The sequence below is a fragment of the Sarcophilus harrisii genome, chromosome 5, assembly GCF_902635505.1.
Source record: "Sarcophilus harrisii chromosome 5, mSarHar1.11, whole genome shotgun sequence".
Taxonomy (NCBI): Eukaryota; Metazoa; Chordata; class Mammalia; order Dasyuromorphia; family Dasyuridae; genus Sarcophilus; species Sarcophilus harrisii.
Window position 1 is genome coordinate 2,471,540 of NC_045430.1, and position 19,046 is coordinate 2,490,585.

Consider the following 19,046-nt stretch of genomic DNA (forward strand, 5'->3'; position numbering starts at 1 on the left):
TGAACTTTGATAACTTAAAAAAAAATCAGTTCTGCACAGTGAATAGAGTGCTTGTTTTGGAATAAGGAAGACAAATTCAAATTTGGCCTCAGTTCTATCTCATTATCTGCCTCAGTTTCCTCATCTGTAAAATGGGGATAACAAATAGTATTTACCTTTCAGGGTTGTCATGAGGATAAAAATGATTTAATGTCTATCAAGTGCTTTGCAAACCCCAGAGTGCTAATTAAACACTTGCTAGTATTGTAGTCATTAACTTGTGATCTGTTATATTTTCAGAAACATGTTTGAGAAGTCCACAGGATTCCCAAACGTCTTTTCAGGCTGGATATCAGAAAACAGTTCCTAATTATCTGAGTCATCCCAAAGTTGGGGATGCGTTGGGGTGGCAAGCTTCTAGCCACTGTCAGCGGTAGACTGGTTGAATCTGTCAGGCGTGCTGCAGCATGAATGAGGTTTTTGTTAAAGTATAAAGTGGACTCGAGTGCCTCCGGCATTCATTTCAATTCTGAAGTCTTGTGACTGGGAACTAGAGGGATCCTGGTTCTTAAGAGGGGGAAGGAAAGAATGGGGAAGGAGGGAGGGGGAGGAGAAGAGAGACCGAGAGAATGGGGGCAGAAGGAAGATGTGTTTTTTCATTTCTCTTCCCCACCTCCAGATTCCTCTGAAGCCACTTCAGACAGTGGAAGGACCCTGAGCTCTTAGGCCAAAGCACAGCAAGCTCTTCCAGAAGGGGGTCTCCTCAGCTTTGCAACCTACCCTTAAGCGCAGCACACATCCCCAAAGGGATGGGGAAATCTGAATCCTCCCCCCAGTCCTCCTGGTGGGGTAGGAAGGGTCCTCTGCTGTAATTTGCCCCAGATTAGCTCTTGGACAGAAGTTGGAGTTGGAGTCAGAGGACCTGGGTAGATCCCCTGCCTTTTGTCCCTTCCCACCTCCTCTCCTTTGTGCAAAGGGCACCTAAGTCCTTCTGCTTTAGAGCTTTATGAGCCTTTGATCTTTTAGCATGTCCTTCTCCTCACCCGGCCATAATCTGGTGCCCTGCCCCATGAGGGGGCCGAATTACAGGCACCCAGAGCCCTTCCGGGCCTGACAGGTAGGCTGCTCTCTCCTGTGTCAGCATCTGGGCACTTCCTATTACCTGAAGACTCCAGCAGCCACAGCGGCCCTCCAGGGGAATGCTGGACGTGCTGGACAAAGGGCAGCAGAGGCACAGCATGTATGTGTAAAATCATCCGTGCTACAGCCCAGACTCTGCCCAGGGACTGTCTCCTGTGTTGGGCTGCATGTGGTTTGCTGGTAAATGTGGGCTTCCCTCAGCTGTCCTCTGAATGTCTGGGGACTCGCTGTCCATTGCTTGAGGGCAGCCAAGGGAGGGGGCAGAGAATAGGGAGAGACATGGCCAGACTAGGGTGAATACCTCATGGGACCCCGGCCAAGTCACTTAACCTGTTTGCCTCAGTTTCCTCAAAAACAAAAAGAACATCATAATAGTTCCTACATCCCAGTAATCATGCACACACTGGGTGCTTAATAAGTGTTTGTTCCTTTCCAGCCTATTGTTGAGAAGTTTCCCTTTGGGAGTGTAAAGGGGCTCCTAGAAGGTTTGTGGAGATGAAGTTGGAGCTTGTTCTCAATGCCCCTTAACACAACGGGCAGATCCTGCTTCTCAAAGCACAGGAGATGTAGAGGTTTTCCTTTGTGGGGGCAGTCACAGAGAGAAACCTGCCTTCTGACCTGGCTAGGTATGAGCCCAGAATGCCTCCATGCAGATCTCGGTGATGGTTTTCTATTGACCTGGGGATTATTCTTCCTCATTTCTCAAGCTTCCTGGCCTTGCTTTCCAACCTACCTACCCCCTCATGCCCAGGGGCTTTCATATGTGTATATGATGACATCCCATTAGACCCCATGGCCTCCCAGCTCCTCGGCCACAACTCCCCTGACCATCATCTTCGTGGCCTTTCAGCTCCAGCCCTGGAGCTGCCTCCCCGATGATTCCCCTCTTTGTTCTCATCTCCTTCTGCCCTCCCACTCCTCTCTGAGGTTCCCTCTTCTCCTGATGCACTAGAAGACCCTTGCCTGAGTCCCACAGGCAGGGAGGTAGAAGCAGGACTGGAAGCCGGGCCTGGGGCTTGACCAGCCTCTTCTTGGGGCTTCCTGTTTCTCTGTGGGCATCCTTTGTCTCTGTAGGGCACCCTGTCTCCTTGGCCTTTGGGCTCGTTTTATTTCACCTTATTGTCTCATAGATGATGGAAGGGACCTTAGCCCCTCTTCTCACAAATAAGGGCATGGAGGCTCAGAAGAGTCCTCAGCACTTCAGGGCCCCACACAGGCCTCCCCCTCTTAGGTCAGATTTCTACTCTGAAGCGCTGGGATCCTGCTATGGACAAAACTGCAGGTAGCAGAGGGCTAAAAAGCCCACCCAGGGGTGTTATTTTCACTATGGAAACCCATTTTTTTGGGTCTATGTAAACTTCCAAACTCAAGGGCAAACCTCAGGTGTGTATATTTGCCTGCACAGTACTGGAATTAGAGTCAGGAGAGACAGGCCTTCAAATAGCACTCTGAGGAGCGGCAAGAGCCAGCCAAATCACCCACCTCTGAGCTGTCTCCTCCTCTCTACGGGGATTTCCCAGTTTCTCCTGGCCTTTGAGGCCCCGCTCCCCAAATCTATCTGCCTACTTTTGCTTTCCACATTACACTTCACTCAGTGTGTTCCTCTCTCAATCCCTTTACTTCCACCTCTCTGTCCTGCTCTTTCCCATCCTTCTGCACAGGGTATTCTGACCTAGGAAAAGAACCTTTCCCCTTTCCTCCCTTCCTTTTCAAGCTATTCTTTCCTTTTTTTGCCCGTGGAGCTCTTCTGAGCACCCCAATCTCCAAGGAAATATGATGCCCTCCCTCCTGTTCTTCATGACTCTTTGCCCAGAACTCTGCTTTGTACTGATGACAACTTCCCATGTTGATCCTAGTGATGTATCACTGTCATACTTATCAGACTAAACTTTTGAGAGTGGACCAGGCCGTCTGCCTTTGTATCCCCACCACGGACACAGGTTTTTACACCAACTAAAGACTTGAAGTTTGTTCATTTGAAGTGGAGAGCAGGGATATTTGCTTGATGCTCAGATAACCATGGGATGATGTCAAACTGGGTAGCCAGGAAGGTGAGAGGATTAGGAATTGTTTTATATATTGACTTGGGAGGTGGGAGGCAATCCAACACTGAAGTTCTTTGAGCAAAGATCGGCTGACCCTCTGTTGGGGATCCTGGGGAGGAAATTCCTATCCTGTTATGCGTTGGACAGATGTCTTCCTGCTTTCAGATTCTGTGGCTCCAGTCAGGCGTAGACCAAAGTAAGTGCTTTGTCACATTGATCCACAAATACCTTCTTTGATAAAATCAAGGCTGGAAGAAAATATGAAAAGGAAAAGGGAAGAGATGACCTCGAACGTTACTTCTAGCTTTAAAGGTCAATGATTCTGGGGTATTGTAGACAGCTTCTCTCTTCTCCCTTTTATTTCCTCCTTAAGCACCGATGGCATTCAGAGTTCTGGCAGAGGGCCAGGAGGAAAAAAGCTTTTATTTAGTTCTTTTTCCTTGAACGGGAGTGAAGTTGCATGGATATTATCAGGGCCTGTGGTGTGTGGGGCACTCATCAAAATATGAATACTTTTTTCTCCCATGCAGAAAGTGGCAGCAAGCAAATTGCCCGAATGTCATTGTTTCATTGAAACATGATTTCAAAACCACATTTTTTTTTCCCCCCTTGAAAAGTCATTTCAGCTCAAGAGCAAGAAGGAGAATCTGGCTATTTGTATAGCCCAGTGCAGAGAGGTGAACGCTGTCCTTTGTTGGAGGCAGTGTTTAGAAAAGGCTGGCTCATTTTTGCCTTAAATGAAAAGATGCAAGAAATGTACAGGGGGCGGTGGAGTGGATTTATCTCTGGCCACAAGATGAATAAGGGCACAATCCAGGAATTCTTTTGTTTTGTTTTGTTTTAATTTTATTTATCATAGCTTTTTATTGACAGAACATACGCATGGTAATTTTCAACATTGTCCTTTGCATTCACTTCTGTTCCAACTTTTCCTTTCCCTCCTTCCACCCTATCCCCTAGATGGCAGGCAGTCTCATACATGTTAAACATGTTAAAGTTATCTTAAATACAATGTATGTGTGCAAATCCCTACAGTTCTCTTGTTGCACAAGAAAAATCACAACCCATGAATTCTTGAGCTGCATTTGAACCATTTAGTAAATGGATCTGTCTTGAGGATTTTCTTATGACTGATAATAATACAGTTCTAGAATTGCCCCTAGATGCTTAACATAGTGAAGCCCTGAAAAAGCAAACAAGGAGAAAATGGAAAGGAAATCTTTGTACTGATATCTCAAGAACATTGCTGGTTGACTGACAGTGAACGTGCAGATATTTACTCTCTGAGCTGAGTCCAACTACCTGGAAGCCTGAAGAGTTACCTTTTGGCCAAGGTGACTCATGTCTTTTTTCCCCCTTCAACTTGCACCTCTCAAATTTCCTGTATTTAGATGCAAAGCATTCTAGGATACTGGAGTTTTTTAAAATGCTACTTTCCCCTATTACAACTCCACTATTGCTGAAGAGGTAAAAAGGGACCATATCTGTTTTCATAATATCATAGGTTTAACAGAGGGAAAGGACAAGAGAGGTCATGCAACTTCCTAATTTTATAAATGGGGAAACTGAGGCCCATGTAACTTACTCAAGTTGCATAAAGGAGTATATGATATAACTGAGATTTAAATTCAGGTATCTTAACTCCAAATTAAGCAGTTTTTCCCTAGTACCATACTAGTGCCAGACAAACACCAAGAATCAGGCATCCTAAAGACTACATTTCTGATAACCATCTTTAAGGTTAGTGCCACAGAAAGCAGTTTGTCCTTGGCTCTGTCCTCATGTCCTTTTCAGTTTGTTGTCACAGAGAGAGATGAGGGCATCTAATTCAACTGACACCAGAAAGAGGATGTGTGTGTGTGTGTGTGTGTGTGTACATACACATATATAAGACAGAGATACACACACACAAAGGGAGAGAGACAGAGACACAGAGACAGAAAGACAGACAGATAAAGAGACACAGAGAGACAGAGACAGAGAGACAGAGAGAGAGAAAATGCAAAATGATACATGAGTACAAAGGTGCAAATATGAGGGATTTGGATATGTTAAGTTTGAGATATAATGGGACACATAGATCCAACAGGAATTAATAGGACACTTAGAACTTTGGCTATAGATTCAGAATCATCTACAGAGACTTCAATTGAATTCAGAGGAGTGGATGAGATCACTAAGGTAAAGAATTAATGGAGAGAATGTCTAGGATAAAGCCTTGGGGTACATTCACACTTAAGGGGTGAGAAGTGAGTGAGAATATTTGTGAATGAAAACAAAACAATTCTGACACTTTTTTCCTATCTTTCTGAAGTCGGTAAGTGTTTTTACAACTATCTCATTTCAGGATGTCAGACTAGGAGAACTAGGTATTGATGGTGTTAAAAGTTACAGTTAAAGGTTCTAAGGAGGAGGACAACAGTCAGAGGATATTTGTAACCTAGGAGAAAATAGTTTCAGTTGAACAACAGAGTTGAAAGTCAAACTGAAGAAGGTAGAAAAGTGTTTGAATCAAGAAGTCATAGAATTGTTAGTGAAAAGGAAGAAAGATAAAAGATGTTTTTATCTTGGGGAATTGGCAGGTCAAATGAGAGCTTACTTAAAAAAAAATTAGTGGGTTGTTTTCATTTTTCCATCTTCACTCTGTTATCTAGACAACCAACGACTATAGCAAAGAATAGAAAAGGGTGAGGGAACAATTTTTGTTACCTCAATTTGGCAATGTTTTACATCCATAGTCCCTTCTACAAAGACTTAGGGAGAACAATTTTATTTTCTAACTTATCCTTCCCAGTCAAGTTGAGTCATTGCAACTACAATATTCAAGGTTTTTCCTCCTCCTCCCCTTTATTGTTCACTGTTTAAAGTACACTGTACAGTTTTCCTGGTACTGTAATATTTCATTTTCATTTCCAAATTCTCTGTCTTCTCTCCTTTTCCCTCTCCCCCATCCACTGAGAAGAAAAACAAAACCCATTTGCAAATATGTATAGGCACACAAAACAAATGTTCACCAATTGAAAAAAAAAAAAAGGAAAAAAAGAAATAGAAGGAAACAGCCTTCTAATTTATTCTGAATCTATCAGTCTTCTACCTGGAAGTGAATAACATGTTTCATTATGAGTCTTTTGGAATTGTGGGCCCTTGTGTTTATTAGAATGACTAAGCCTTTCATCCTTTCATAGTTGTTTACTGTTACATATTGCTATTACCATGTAATTGTTAAATTTCTGTTTATTTCACTTTGCATCATCAGTTCATTTAAGTCTTCCAAGTTTTCTATTTTACCATCCCCTACATCATTTCTTATGGCACAAAATGATGTTCCATAATATTTATGTACCTGTTCAGCCAATACCCAACTGACAGGCAGCCCCCATTTCCAATTCTTTGCTACCACCAAAAGAACTGCTATATTTCTATACATTTGGGTCCCTTTCTTCTTTCTTCACTCTCTTTAGCACACAGATTTCCTGGTACTACTGGATCATATAGCATAGTTTAATAGCCTTTTGAGCATAGTTTGAAATCACTAATTAACAATTCCACCAACAGTATATCAGTGCGCCTATTTCCCCACATCCTCTCCAGCATGTGTCATTTTCCTTTTTTGTCATCTTAGGCAATCTCATGCATGTGAATTGTTACCTAATAGTTATTTTTAGTTTGCACTTCTCTAATAGAAATTGAGAGCTCCTTCTTCTTTTTTTTAAAAAAAATATAGCTTTGATTTCTTCCTTTGAAAAATTACTGTGTTCTGTGATCATTTATCCTTGAGGAATGGCTCTTATTTTTGTAACTTTAAATCAGTTTCTTATATATTTTAGAAGTCTCAGAGAAGCTTGCTGTAAAGGTTTCCTCCAGGTTTTTTTTTTCCCTTCTAATTTTAGTTAAGTGGGTTTTGCTTGTGCAAAACTTTTAAAATTTTATGTAATCAAAATTATTGATTTTTCCATTGACCTTATCATATTTGGTCATGAACTTTTTCCCTACCTAAAGACCTCATATAATTTTTTATGCCTCATTCGTTTGTTATCATCATTTATATCTAAATCATGTATCCATTTGAAACTTATCTTGGTGTAGTGAGATTTTGGTCTCTGCTTAACTTTGGTCAGATTACTTCCCAGTTTTTCCTAACAATTTTTGTTAAATACTGACTTCATGTCCCAATAGCCAAGATCTTTGGGTTTATCAAATATTATTGTGCTCATGTGATTTTATATAGTGTATCTAATCTGACTCAATGACTGATCTGTTTCTTACCCAGGACCAAATTGGTTTCATTAAAACTTGGGAGTATAGTTTGAGATCTTATACTGCTAGTCCTCCTTCCTTCCCATTTTAAAACAATTCATCAATTCCCTTGAAATCTTTAGTTTTTTGTTCTTTCAGATAAATTTCATGTTTTTCCCAACCCCCATAAAGTAATTCTTTGGAAATCTGATTGGCATGAAACTGAGAAAGCAAATTAATTTAGTTGTCATTTTAATGTTCACTGGACATATCCATGAGTGATTAAGTATTTCTCTTTAGATATCTTTGCTTGGTATTTTGTAATCATGTTCATATAGTTTCTCTACCTTGCCAAGAAGATTCCCTAATGTTTTGTATTTATTATTTATAGTTATTTCAAATAGAATGTTTCTTCCTGCTGGGTTTGTTGGTAGTATACAGAAATGCTGATGATTTGTATGGGTTTATTTGATATCCTGCAACCTGCTGACATTATTTCTATCAGATTTTTAGTTGAGTCTCTAGGGCTCTCTGAATAAATCATCATATTATATACAAAGAGTTTTTTCCTCCTTATTACCTATGTATATTCTCTCAATTTTTCTTCTTCTTACTGCTAGAACTAGCATTTCTTGTAGAATAATGAATAGTAACAATGCTGATAATTCGTTTTTGATCTTATTGGAAAGGCTTCTTTCTAGCTTACCCCCATTATGATGCCTGTTCTGTTTTACTTATTTTAAGCTCCATTTATTCCTTTGCTTTCCAGTGTGTGTTGTTTTTTTAAAAACAGGAATTGATATTGTATTTTGTCTGAGAACTTTTTCTAAGCTAGTATTTTTAAAATCTTGCATTAATATTCATGAGGGAAATTGATCTGTAGTATTTTTCTGTTTTTACTCTCCTTGGTTTAGGAATCAAGAATGCAATAGGATTTGGTAGGATTGCTTGCCATTTTTTTTTTTCAAAGTTTACATAGTACTCAAACTTTTAAAAAGATGTGTGATAAAATTCATGTGTAAATCCATCTAATTTTGGGTTTATTTCTTAGGGAGCTCATGTATGCCTTGTTTAATCTCAAAGATAGCACTTACTCTAGTATACTGTTAATCTGAGCAATTATACTTTATATTCATATTTTTCATTAAAATTGATATTGGCAAACGGCCAAAATAGTCTAAAAAATTTTCATCTTCGTTGGTTTTGACTAGCAATTTGGTTTTCTTCTTTTTAAAAACCAATTTAGCCAATGGTAAATCTATTTTTTTTCCCCTTCTCGTTGAAGAAAAACAAACTCCTACTTTTGATAGTTCTGTGGAGTCTAATCAGCTAGGATATGATCCCTTTTGGGTAGGCCTTCTGTATATTGTACTTTTTCCTCCTTAAAACAGTTCAGATGCCAGTCACATTCAAGTGTTGACTGCTCTCCTCCACAGTATACTTTCCTGTACACCCCATTTATGCAATATTTTCTGATGCTTTCTTTTCCTTTCTTCTCTCAATGTAGTTTTCCTCATCTATTTCATCCTTTTGAGATTAAATTTTGAGATTATAACAAAGTTCTGAGGGTTTAGAGCTATCATCTAATACAATGATAAAGAAAACAACTTAATCTTAATGTTCAAATCCTGTGTTTCAATGTCAGATTTTCTAGTCAGGTCTGGTCTTAACAAGAACACTTAGAAGTCTTTTATTTCATTAAATATTAATTTCTCCCCCTGTAGGGCAAGTTATTCTTAGTCACAAACCCATGTCTTTTGCCTTCTGGGAATATCATATTCCAAGTTTTCTGTTCTTTTATAATAATGGCTGTTACATCTTGAGTGATCTGGAGTGTGGTTCTCAGGTTAATCGAACTTTTTTCTTTCTGGCTTTTTGCAGTATTTTCTCCTTGACCTAGAAATTCTGAATTTTTGTTAAATTTATTCTTGGGAGATTTAAGGTTTCTTTTAGTGAGTAGTCTTTAAATTTCCATTTTGCCCACTGGTTCTAATATATCTGGCTAGTTTTCCTTTATAATGAAATATATAGTGAAACAGTTGTTTGTATCTTTTACTTTTTCAGTCTCTTTTTCTTAAATTATTTTTAATATCTCATGGAATCATTTGCATAGCTAGGTGGCACAATGGATAATCAGGAAGACTCCTCTTTTTGAGTTCAAATCTGGCCTTAAGATACTAGTTGTGTGAGACCTGGGCAAACTACTTCACCCTGTTAATGCTTCAGTTTCCTCATCTATCAAACGATCTGGAGAAGGAAATGGCAAACCACTTCATTATCTTTACCAAAAAACTCCCAAGGGAGTTTCAACAAACGTTTCAATAACAGTCACCAGCTTCCATTTGTCCAATTCTAATTTAAAAAGTTATTCACTAAGGGTGTACAGTTCTCTAAACTGTTATTTCTCTTTATAACTTTCTTGGTAATCTCATTTCTTTTCCCCTCTACTATTTTTTTTTTTCCTTCTTTTTAACTCTTCTGGTAATTCTTATGAGTTTGTGTTCAATCTACATTCTTCTATTGAAGCTCTGCTTGTTGATGTTTTCAAGACATTGACTTCTGCGCTCATCTTCCCTGTCATCATAGTAACTTTTTTTGGCCAGGTCTGCTTTGGTTTATTCTTCCAGCCTACTTGACTTTAGGCATTAAGTTCATATTTGGTTCTGCATTTGTGGTATTAGGAGGGGCAGAATGTGTGGCCTAAGCTGCTGCAGCTTTTATAATGCAGTGGGGCTTGAAGAGAAAGGTCATGCAAATTCTTAGTCCTTCTAAAGTGAAAGAGGTTTTTTACTTCCCTCTTTCTAATCTGAACTCTAAGTTTCTGACAGAGGTTTGTGCATTTGTTGGCTTACGTATAGTTTGGTTTTACTAGACTGATGCTGGACTCAGCCCAATGTGAACTTGCAGTATGTGCAAGTTCAAGATTGAATGACTGGCTCCTCTTTGGTTTCAGCCTTTTACCATGGATTATACTGCGGATTATGATTTAGGCTTAAAGGTCAGAAACGAGTCATAGCTCTCTTCCTGTGCTCAGGGACATACAGCTAAGCTTTTGGAATTTGTTTTATGTCCAGTAATCAGAGAAGGTCCTCTAATGGTCATTTTCTACCCAGCATTTGTGAGCTAGAACTCGGTATTGTCAGAATTGCCAGATGGCACTAATCCCTGCAGTCAGCACTAGTTTAGAAGGGTCTCCTGGAATTTCTTCCTGTCCCAGTGCTCTGGTTCAAAAAATTTCCCCTTACATTCCAGGGTATTGAAATTAATTTCTTTCCCCAGAATCTAGACTGTACTGTTGTCCTCCTATTTAGCCCCCACTTTAGTGTTCACTTAAAACTGCCCACTGACTTTTTTTGGCTTTCCTGAATCAGAATTTAGCCTGGGATCTTTTCTAGATTGTGGAAGGTGTTTAGGGAAAGGTAGGCAAAAGATAATTCTTTTCACTGCCATACTGACTCTATCTTCCTTCACTTTTTCTAGTGATTCATCTAGGTAAGTCTCAGATGAAAAGTTAAGAGAACTATGGAGATTGAATATAAATCAACAAATGCTATGTTTGCTTTTTTGTTTGTTTTGTTTTTCTTTTCTCTTTTGTGTTTTTTTCCCTTTTGTTCTGATATTCCTCTCAACACGATTCATAAAAAATGTGTATTTAAAAAGTTAATACACTTGTATAACCAGAAAAATAAATAAAAATGTTTAGGAAAAAAAAGAAAAAAAGGATGGGGGAAGGAGGAAAATCTAAGCATGGTTTAGGAGGCAGAGAAGACCATTATTTATACAGCGAGTGGCTGAAGGCTGGAGAACACGGAAGATTAATGATGCGAAAGTGTTGGACCAAGGGATCTTTGAGATCCCAAGAGTAAAGCTAGAAAAGATGAGTAAAGATGTCAAAGAAACTTGGGAAGAGAAGCACATATTCCTTTGTTAAAAGTCAGAAAAATATAAGTCATGTAAAAGATACAAACTGGAGGAGGTTTGGAATAGCCCTGTGTCACGCCCATCTCCCCCTTCCCCCCCCAATCATCTCGCCAGTCAGACTTTGTTGTGGTATATACACCTGTGAAGGCACGGCACAAAAAAGTGTGGGAAGATTTTTCCAGAGGCTAGCACTAATGGTCATGTGTACCACATGTTATATAGCCAACACAGACTGTATACAATCATGCACACAGTCTATGTGGCTATTCCCAAAATATATCAGAGGCTATTAAAATCTTTGAAAAGACACGCAATCCCCAAATTATGTTCAAGACTGCGCCAAATCAGTAATAAAATAAATGCAAATCAAGGCAACTTTTAGCATTTACCTCGCTGACTCCAGCAAATTGAGGTTACAAATGATGAAAGTAAACGTTGGAGAAGTTGTGTAAAGATACTCATATAAATTTGGTTCAACAATACTTGAAAAAAAATTCGATAAGGGGCAGCTAGGTGGCGCAGTGGATAGAGCCCCAGCCCTGAAGTCAGGAGGACCCTATTCAAATGCGACCTCAGACACTGAACACTTCCTGGCTGTGAGGCCCTGGGCAAGTCACTTAACCCCAGTTGCCTCACCCCCCCCATTGATATTTAGATAGAAAATCAAGGATTAATAATTATAAATACATCTTTGGCAATGAAGAACCCAAATTTGGATGAAAATGCTTGGATATATTGGAAAATTAGATAAAAATGCAATCTGTACCGTACCAAGGGTTGTGAATTCTCGTATCTGCTAAGTCAGCAGCATATATAAAGGACCTGAGGATGGTGCAAACAAGTTGAGCTGGTCTATAAAGTCAGTCAATAAGGTCAGATCACCTTTAAGTCATCAGAGAAATGTGGACTAGGACACACTTCTTAAGGGAGGGGCTGGCAAAAGAGGACTACGGCAGCACTTCAGCATTATTTGGATTAAACGGGGACCGCAGCCAGGGTCAGGACTGATTTAAAGCACGAATTTTTGGCTGCTCGGTGGAGTTATATGGAGCCAGCCTAGTCTGAGACAATGAAATCTTGTCGGGCAGTCCGTGAGGAACACGGCACAGTGAATTGCAGCTTCTTTCTGCCTGGCAGCAGGACGGGGTGGGAAGAACGAAGGATTAGGGTTGGGAGGCTTCCCTCTCGCCTGGGAAGATGGAGCAATCAAGGACCCGATCCCTTCTGAGTTAGTCCCGCGGGATCGCTTTTCCTCCTAGACGTTACCAGGTTCGGAAGGAAGCACGTCCGTAACTCGCGGGCAAGTGGCTCTCCCGTGAAACCAGGCAGCAATGAATGGGAACCCTCTTCTTTAGCTGTGATCACTGAGGAAGACCTAGCACGCCCCGCTTCTTTCTCGCCGACCTGCTGCGGCAGCCGGTGGATGCCCGCGGGGAAGCGTCAGCCCCGCAGATGGCTCTCCGCGGAAGGCGCTTCTGCCCTACAGCTTCAGCCACTCTTCCCGGACTCGTCAGCCGACTTTCGCTAAGAACCTGTTGCGTGCCAGGCGCTAAGCATGGGGATGCACGGCACCTGCACCGGACGGGGCTCTCTTACACAGACCCTCGCCGCGTCCAGGCGCTGCAGGCCGCCTGCTGGCGCTCAGCCTTGGGGGGTCCAGGCCCCTGTGCAGAGGATGCTCTGCAGCCACACTCGCCCTGCCCCTCCAAGGCAGGGGGAGCTCGCCTCCCGTCTCTTCTCAAACCCGGGGCGGCCCAGGAGCATCGCGCCTGTTGTTTACGGAGGCGGGGCCGAGACTAACACGTTTCACGGCATCACGGAGCGGGGGGCGGGGTCTGGCTAGTCCTCCCACAGCGCCCCGCTCTGACGCCTCTTCCACCTGCTCCCCCTTGTCCGCCGGAGCGCTCGGCTGCCCCCTCCCAATCCCCGCGGCGGGCACCTGGTGACCCCCCCCCGCCCCCGCGGAAGCCTCGGGCGGCCCCGGGCCTCGTTTCCTCCCGCCCCCTTTCTTCCGGCCGGCCCCCCAGAGACCGCGGGGGGGGGGGGGGAGGGGAGGACGCCCGCTTCTCCCCGAGGTCGGGGGCCGGGTCTCAGACGCGCGCGGGCGTCTCTGGCCTTCCCCAGCGGCCCGCGCGCCCTCCTTCCGCCTACCGTCCTCGTCCGCTCCGAACCGAGCCCGAAGCCCGCCCCGACCGCAGGCAGAGAGCGCCGGCTCAACGCCACCCCCTCGCCGCTCCCGCCGAGCCCCCGCACGCCCGGCAGCCGCTTTTATAGGACGCGGGACGTCCGCGCCGTACGCTCCGCCCCGCCCACCCCCGCGCCCAGCTCGGGGAGGTTGCAAGGAGAGGCGGGACTTCCGGCGCCAGAAACTAAACTTCCTACTGGAGGCGGAAGCGCCGCTGGGCGCCGGACTCGGAGGGGATTCGAGGCTTCGGGGGCGGCGGCGGCGGCGGCCGGGCCAGGAAGGGCAGCTCCTGCTTCGGGCCCGGCCGCATCCGGGACGCGTCGTCGGGCCGCCTGAGGGATGCGGAGGGACCATGGCCAGCGACGGGGCGCGGAGGCAGTTCTGGAAGCGCAGCAGCCACAGGCTCCCAGGAAGGTGGGCGGGGCCCGGGGGTGCGGGTCAGGGGTCAGGGGTCAGCGTGGGGCAGCCCCGAAAGCGTCTGCGGGCCGGGCCTGCCGGCGCCCTTCTGACAGAAGGCCCAGCTTTCGGAACGGGAGTCGGCGGGGGGCGAAGAGAGATCCGGTCCGGACCCTGCCCTCTTCCCTCCTCGCCCAGCCTCAGTTTCCTCCTCCGGGCAGGGAGGTCATTGGGGGGAGGAGGGCCGGCGCCGGCGACCCTGCCCCCACCCGGAACCCAGCGAGACTCAGTTTCCCCATCTGTAACTTAGGGGCTACACGCCCCGCCCTCTGGGGCCCTTCCCTAGGGTTCTGACCTCCCCGGCCTCAGCTTTCCCGACTGCAATTTGGGAGTACGCCCTCTGCTGTCTGCAGCTCTCTCCTAGGGCCCTTCCCGCTCCGTGCCTCAGTTTCCCCAGCTGTAGCTCGGGGACTACACCGCCCTCCGCTGTCAGGGGCCCTTCCCGAGGGTCCCTCCCTCCCTGGGCCTCAGTTTCCCCATCCGTACCTGGAGTTTCCCCCACGTTCCTTGACTGGTGCCTCCTTTAAGGCGCTTGGGAGCCACGTGCTGGTCCCCCGCGGGGCGGAGGCGGGAGGGGGCGTGGCCCCGCCCCCCAGACAGGGAGCGGACCGCGGGGAGGGAGGGCCCCGGGCCTTCCCGGGGGGCTGTCCCCTTGGGGAGTGTGGCGGGGCTGGGCGGCCGGCCGGGAGGGGCCCGGGGCCCAGGCCAGGGCGGGGGGGGGCCGGGCGGGCCGGAGCCAGGCGGCGGCTCCCCTGCCCCGACCCTGCCCTGCGGGGCCTGGGAGGCGCGTCCGGGTCCTGCCCCCGGCTGGGCCGTCCCGGGCTCTTCTCCCTCTCCCGGCCAGGCCCTGGCTCCCGGGCCTGGCCGCGGCTCGCCCCCGCCCCAGAGCAGAGCTCCTCCTTCCCCGCCCCCGGACGAGCCCCCGGGGTCCCGCCGGCTTCCTTTGCCCTCTGCCCCCCGCGGCCTCACGTCCCCGGCCTCCCTCGGGAGTCAGGAAGCGCCCTCCTCCAGTCCCTCTCTGGGCTTATCCTGCCCTGGCCCTCTCGGCTGTCTGCCCTGCGGGTCTGGGCGCCCCGGGGCAGGGACTGCCGGCCTTGGCTGGGACCCGGCCCCAGCAGGTGTTTCATCGGTGCTGGTCCTGATGGGCAAGGGAGGATGACCCCCCTTATCCTCACAGCCCGGGGGCACTCTCCAGACACTTGGAACAATTCCATCGCATTGTGCTCTAACTCCAGGAAGGGCAAAAGCAGTGCCCTCCCTCGTGCGGTGCTCCTCCCCCTCCCTCGTCGTGCCCTCCCTCCGGTGCTCCCTTTTCCCTAGTGGGTGCTCCTCCCCTCCCTCCGCCGCCGTGGGGCCTCCCTCATCCGGTCGCCTCCCCGTCGGTGCTCCCTCCCCTCCCTGTCGGTCTCCTCCCCTCCCTTTGGGGTGCTCCTCCCCCTCCCTCACGCGGTGCTCCTCCCTAGTGCGGTGCTCCTCCCCCCCCCCCTTTGCTCCCCCCTCGCCCGGTCTCCTCCCCTCCCGGTCGGTCGCCTCCCCTCCGGTCGCCTCCCTCGCGGTGCTCCCCCCCTCGCCCCGGTGCTCCCCTCCCCTTCCCCCTTGTGCTCCTCCCCCTCCCTCTTGCGGTGAGCCTCCCTCACGCGGTGCTCCTCCCTGTCGGTGCTCCCCCTTTCGTGCTCCCCCTGGGTGCTCCCCCAAATGGGTCTCCCCTTGGTCTCCCCCCTCCCAGCTTCCCGATGGGGCATGTCCCCGTTTTTGGGGCGGGCGGGCTGACTGAGGCGAACCGTTGGAAGGCTTCCTGCCGGTGGCATGTGAGCTTGCTCACCAAGGAAGGGGGGGGTGAGGGGAGGGGGCAAGCACAAAGGAAGCAGATCCTGATGGGGCGGGAGGTTGGGGGCTGAGGAGATCGCCAAGGGAGGGGACCCCCATGGGAGTGGACAGGACCTGGGTGGGGGAGGAAGACAGAGAGAGGTGATGTGGAGAAGAGCAGGAGGAGGAATGGCCCTTGGCCTTGGCCATCGGAAGCCAATGCAGAGGCTTTAGAAGTGACTGAAAGACAGGAAAGCCAAGGTCCTGAGCATGAGCAGGTGTGAGAGGACTCTAACTAAATAGGAAGGAGAGAGGGAGGACCCTTGCTCAGGAGGCAGTGGGCACAGTGGGGTCTTTAGGGATGAAGGAGGCTTGGGAGAGTGTAGACAGCAGGGGAGGAGTCAGTAGGTGGGACTGACCAAGAGAGGGAGGGAGGGGGCAGTTTGGGGGAAAAGTTGGAGGTTTGCCTTGGCAAGGAGAAGGGCCACCTCTTCATGTGGGACAGCTGTGGAGGAGGAGCAGGTGCCTGAGGGGTGGGAGAGGAGGAGGAGGCAGAGTCCTCTCCCAGGATGTGGCGGGGAGAAGACCGCAGGCTCTGGCTGGGAGAGCGGGCTGAGGAGGGGTCCCGAGCTCTGGGGAGTCTGCCCTGGCAGTGCTTGCAAGCATGCCCCCTGGGAGGAGGCCCCTTTGTGCGTTGGGCTCACGGGCTTCCCGTGGATGGTGGGGCCGGTGTTCGTTAATCTGGATTTCCTAAGTGGAGGTGAGAAAAAAAGCTGGTTCTTGTGTTTCCGTCCCCAGCACCATGGACAGAGCCCCCTCCCTTAGAAGGGGTGCAACCTTCTCTCCACCTCATGCTGGGAAGGTGGCCTCGCATTGTGCTTTCCTGGGCAAGGAATCCGGGAAGGGGTATCCGCAGGGCACAGGGGTTTGCCCTTAGTTGTTGGATTGGGTTGAGGTCCTTGGCTGGTGCCGGGCAGGCTCGGATCTGAGCTCCAGGCTGGGCTGCCTCGCTGCTCCAGGGCCAGAGGCAGTTGAGGGAGGTTGCCCATTTCCAGGGATGAGACCTTTGACCCTGGGCTTCCTTCAGTCACTGGTCGGGCTGCTTCTCTCAGTCTCCTCCTGGGGCTCCCATCCCTGCTGAAGGTATCATGGGGGATACCTTTGGTCTTTTTATTTCTTAGAGTCGGTTTCCAGGCCCCTCCTGCCCAGAGAGCCAACCTTTGGTCTTGCTTTTCTTCCCTTTCTCCTTTTTGAATGCATTTCCTGGCTGTTGGGTATTTCCAGGGAAATTCTGCCCAAATCCTGGAGGATCACAAAAATCCACAGATTGCCTGCAGGTTTAATCCCTGTAAGGCCAGTCGTCGTCTCCATGGACCCTGATGCTGCTCTCTTGAGTTCCCCCTGCCCTTACTAAGCTAGTGTGTGCCAGAGCCGGCACCGTGCTGGACACTGGTGACAGAAACACCCACAGTGCAGAACCAGCCTTTGGGCTGTCACAAATGAGTCTAGACTGGGAACGCTTGACTGGATCTCTGTATTTTCTGCTGATCCCAGAGGGCTGAGACCTGATTTGTTCATTTCTATGTTGGGAGGTCAGCGTAGACTCAGTCTGCCAGCCCAGAGCATCGGGACCAGAACTGTTTGGTTCCCTCCCCCCCCACTCTCTGGGCATATGGGGAGGCTGAGATTTCCTGCGCTCAGGAGAGACTCAAGTCCCCATTTTTCTCCTATCCCCTAGGGCCTCTTGATTGTGATTGTGCACTGGGGGGGGGTTCATTGGCAGCAGCATGCTAATTGGTTCTTCTACATTATGTCTCCCTACTTCAGACCATCCTTCGTTTGGTGAGTCTGACCATGGCACCCCTACTGATGGCTTCCCCAGGATCAGATAGAGAGGCCTCCATATGAAGCTCTTTGCCACTGGCCCCCTTCCTGCCTTTTCTGTCTTCTTACTCTTGACTGCCCACCATGTTCTCCTTGGTCCAGTGGCACTAGGCTCTCTGCACTTCCCAACCTGGGTGCTTTTCGCTGGCTGTCCATCTCCCATGCCTGGGATTTTCTTCCTCCTCACCTCCGTCTTTGGGCTTCCCAGCTCCCTTTGGGGGTCAGCACACCCTACCCTGCACAGGGAGGGTGCCTTTCCCAGGCTGCCTCCTGTGGGCACCTTTCCTCTGCAATGGTCTCCCCATCATTGCCTTGTATGTGCTCGGTGGTTTGCATCTTACCTCCCCATTAGTCTGGGAGTTCCTTTAGGGAAAGGGATTTTGTTTTTTGCCTTTCATTGTACCTAAGGCTTTAGCCTGGCCTAGAGTGACCACAGGAGTGGTCTGGCTTAAGTCTCTCTTACCAAGGAAGCGTTTCCTAATAGAATGCCTGGTCCATGTTCTTTAACTGAGAGAACTGAGGCCAAGACAAGTGAGGTCAAATGAGAGAGCTAGGATTTGACTCTGGGTCCTCGAATCCACACCTCCCTTCTCACTGCGTCCCCTCTATTCCGTCAGCTGGTCCATGGCTGGCGCTGCCGAGGCTCATTTGTTGTTGCTTGTGTCTGCTTCCCAGTGCTTCGTGGGGGGTCATCAACATTCAGCTGTCTTTCCTCTCCATCCTAACCCGACAGAGTAAAAAATAACATCGTGCTGTTCTACTTCTCCTGGCTGTAGACTCATGTTGTCCAGATGAAGTTTAACTGCTACCTTCTGGACAAACTTCTGACGAGTCCTTGGCAGGGAGGCAGACATCCAGTTGTCCCGGACACTTTTGACTTTGGAGGGCAGGGAAGGTGGGGAAAGGAGTTGACCAAAAAATGGGTGGTAATTTTCTCCATGTTCCTCCAAATCCATTTGTTTTTGTTCTACTCTTTTTGACTGAGGGCCTGTAAATTGGCCCACTCTGTCTATTCTTGGGAAAAGATGTTGTTGAGGTTCTGCCTGTCTTGGTGGGTGATGAGATCCCTTCAATTCCTCAGATTCTCTCTAGGTTTCCCTGTTAATTTAGCTGGTCAGTCTGTCAGTCACCAAACATTTTGAAGCAATTAGTATCTGTCTTTAGCGGCTCTGGCTATCAAGGAAGGTAAGAAGTCTCTGTTCTCAAGGTATTTCATTCCTAATGGGGGATGAAACATGTAAATAAACAGATATGAATGTGATCTCTACAGATGTCAAGGAAGGAAATCATTGGGAGAAAGGACGGTGTAGTGAGGCCCAGTAAAGGGACAGGTATCTATATCCAGTGGAAGGTGGAAGCCTGGGAAGCCATGAGGTGGAGGTGGGGGGGCCGTG

General features: G+C 47.7%; 1 protein-coding gene across 1 annotated transcript in view; it reads left to right on the top strand.

Moving 5' to 3' along the window:
• Window positions 1-13,307: 13,307 nt before the first annotated feature.
• Window positions 13,308-19,046, top strand: part of TBC1D22A (TBC1 domain family member 22A) — a 268,659-nt gene continuing 262,920 nt past the window's right edge. The window contains exon 1 of the mRNA XM_031941147.1: window positions 13,308-13,920. Within this exon, the coding sequence (XP_031797007.1) occupies window positions 13,859-13,920 (62 nt within the window). The 5' untranslated portion in view covers window positions 13,308-13,858. The remainder of the gene's footprint in view (window positions 13,921-19,046) is intronic.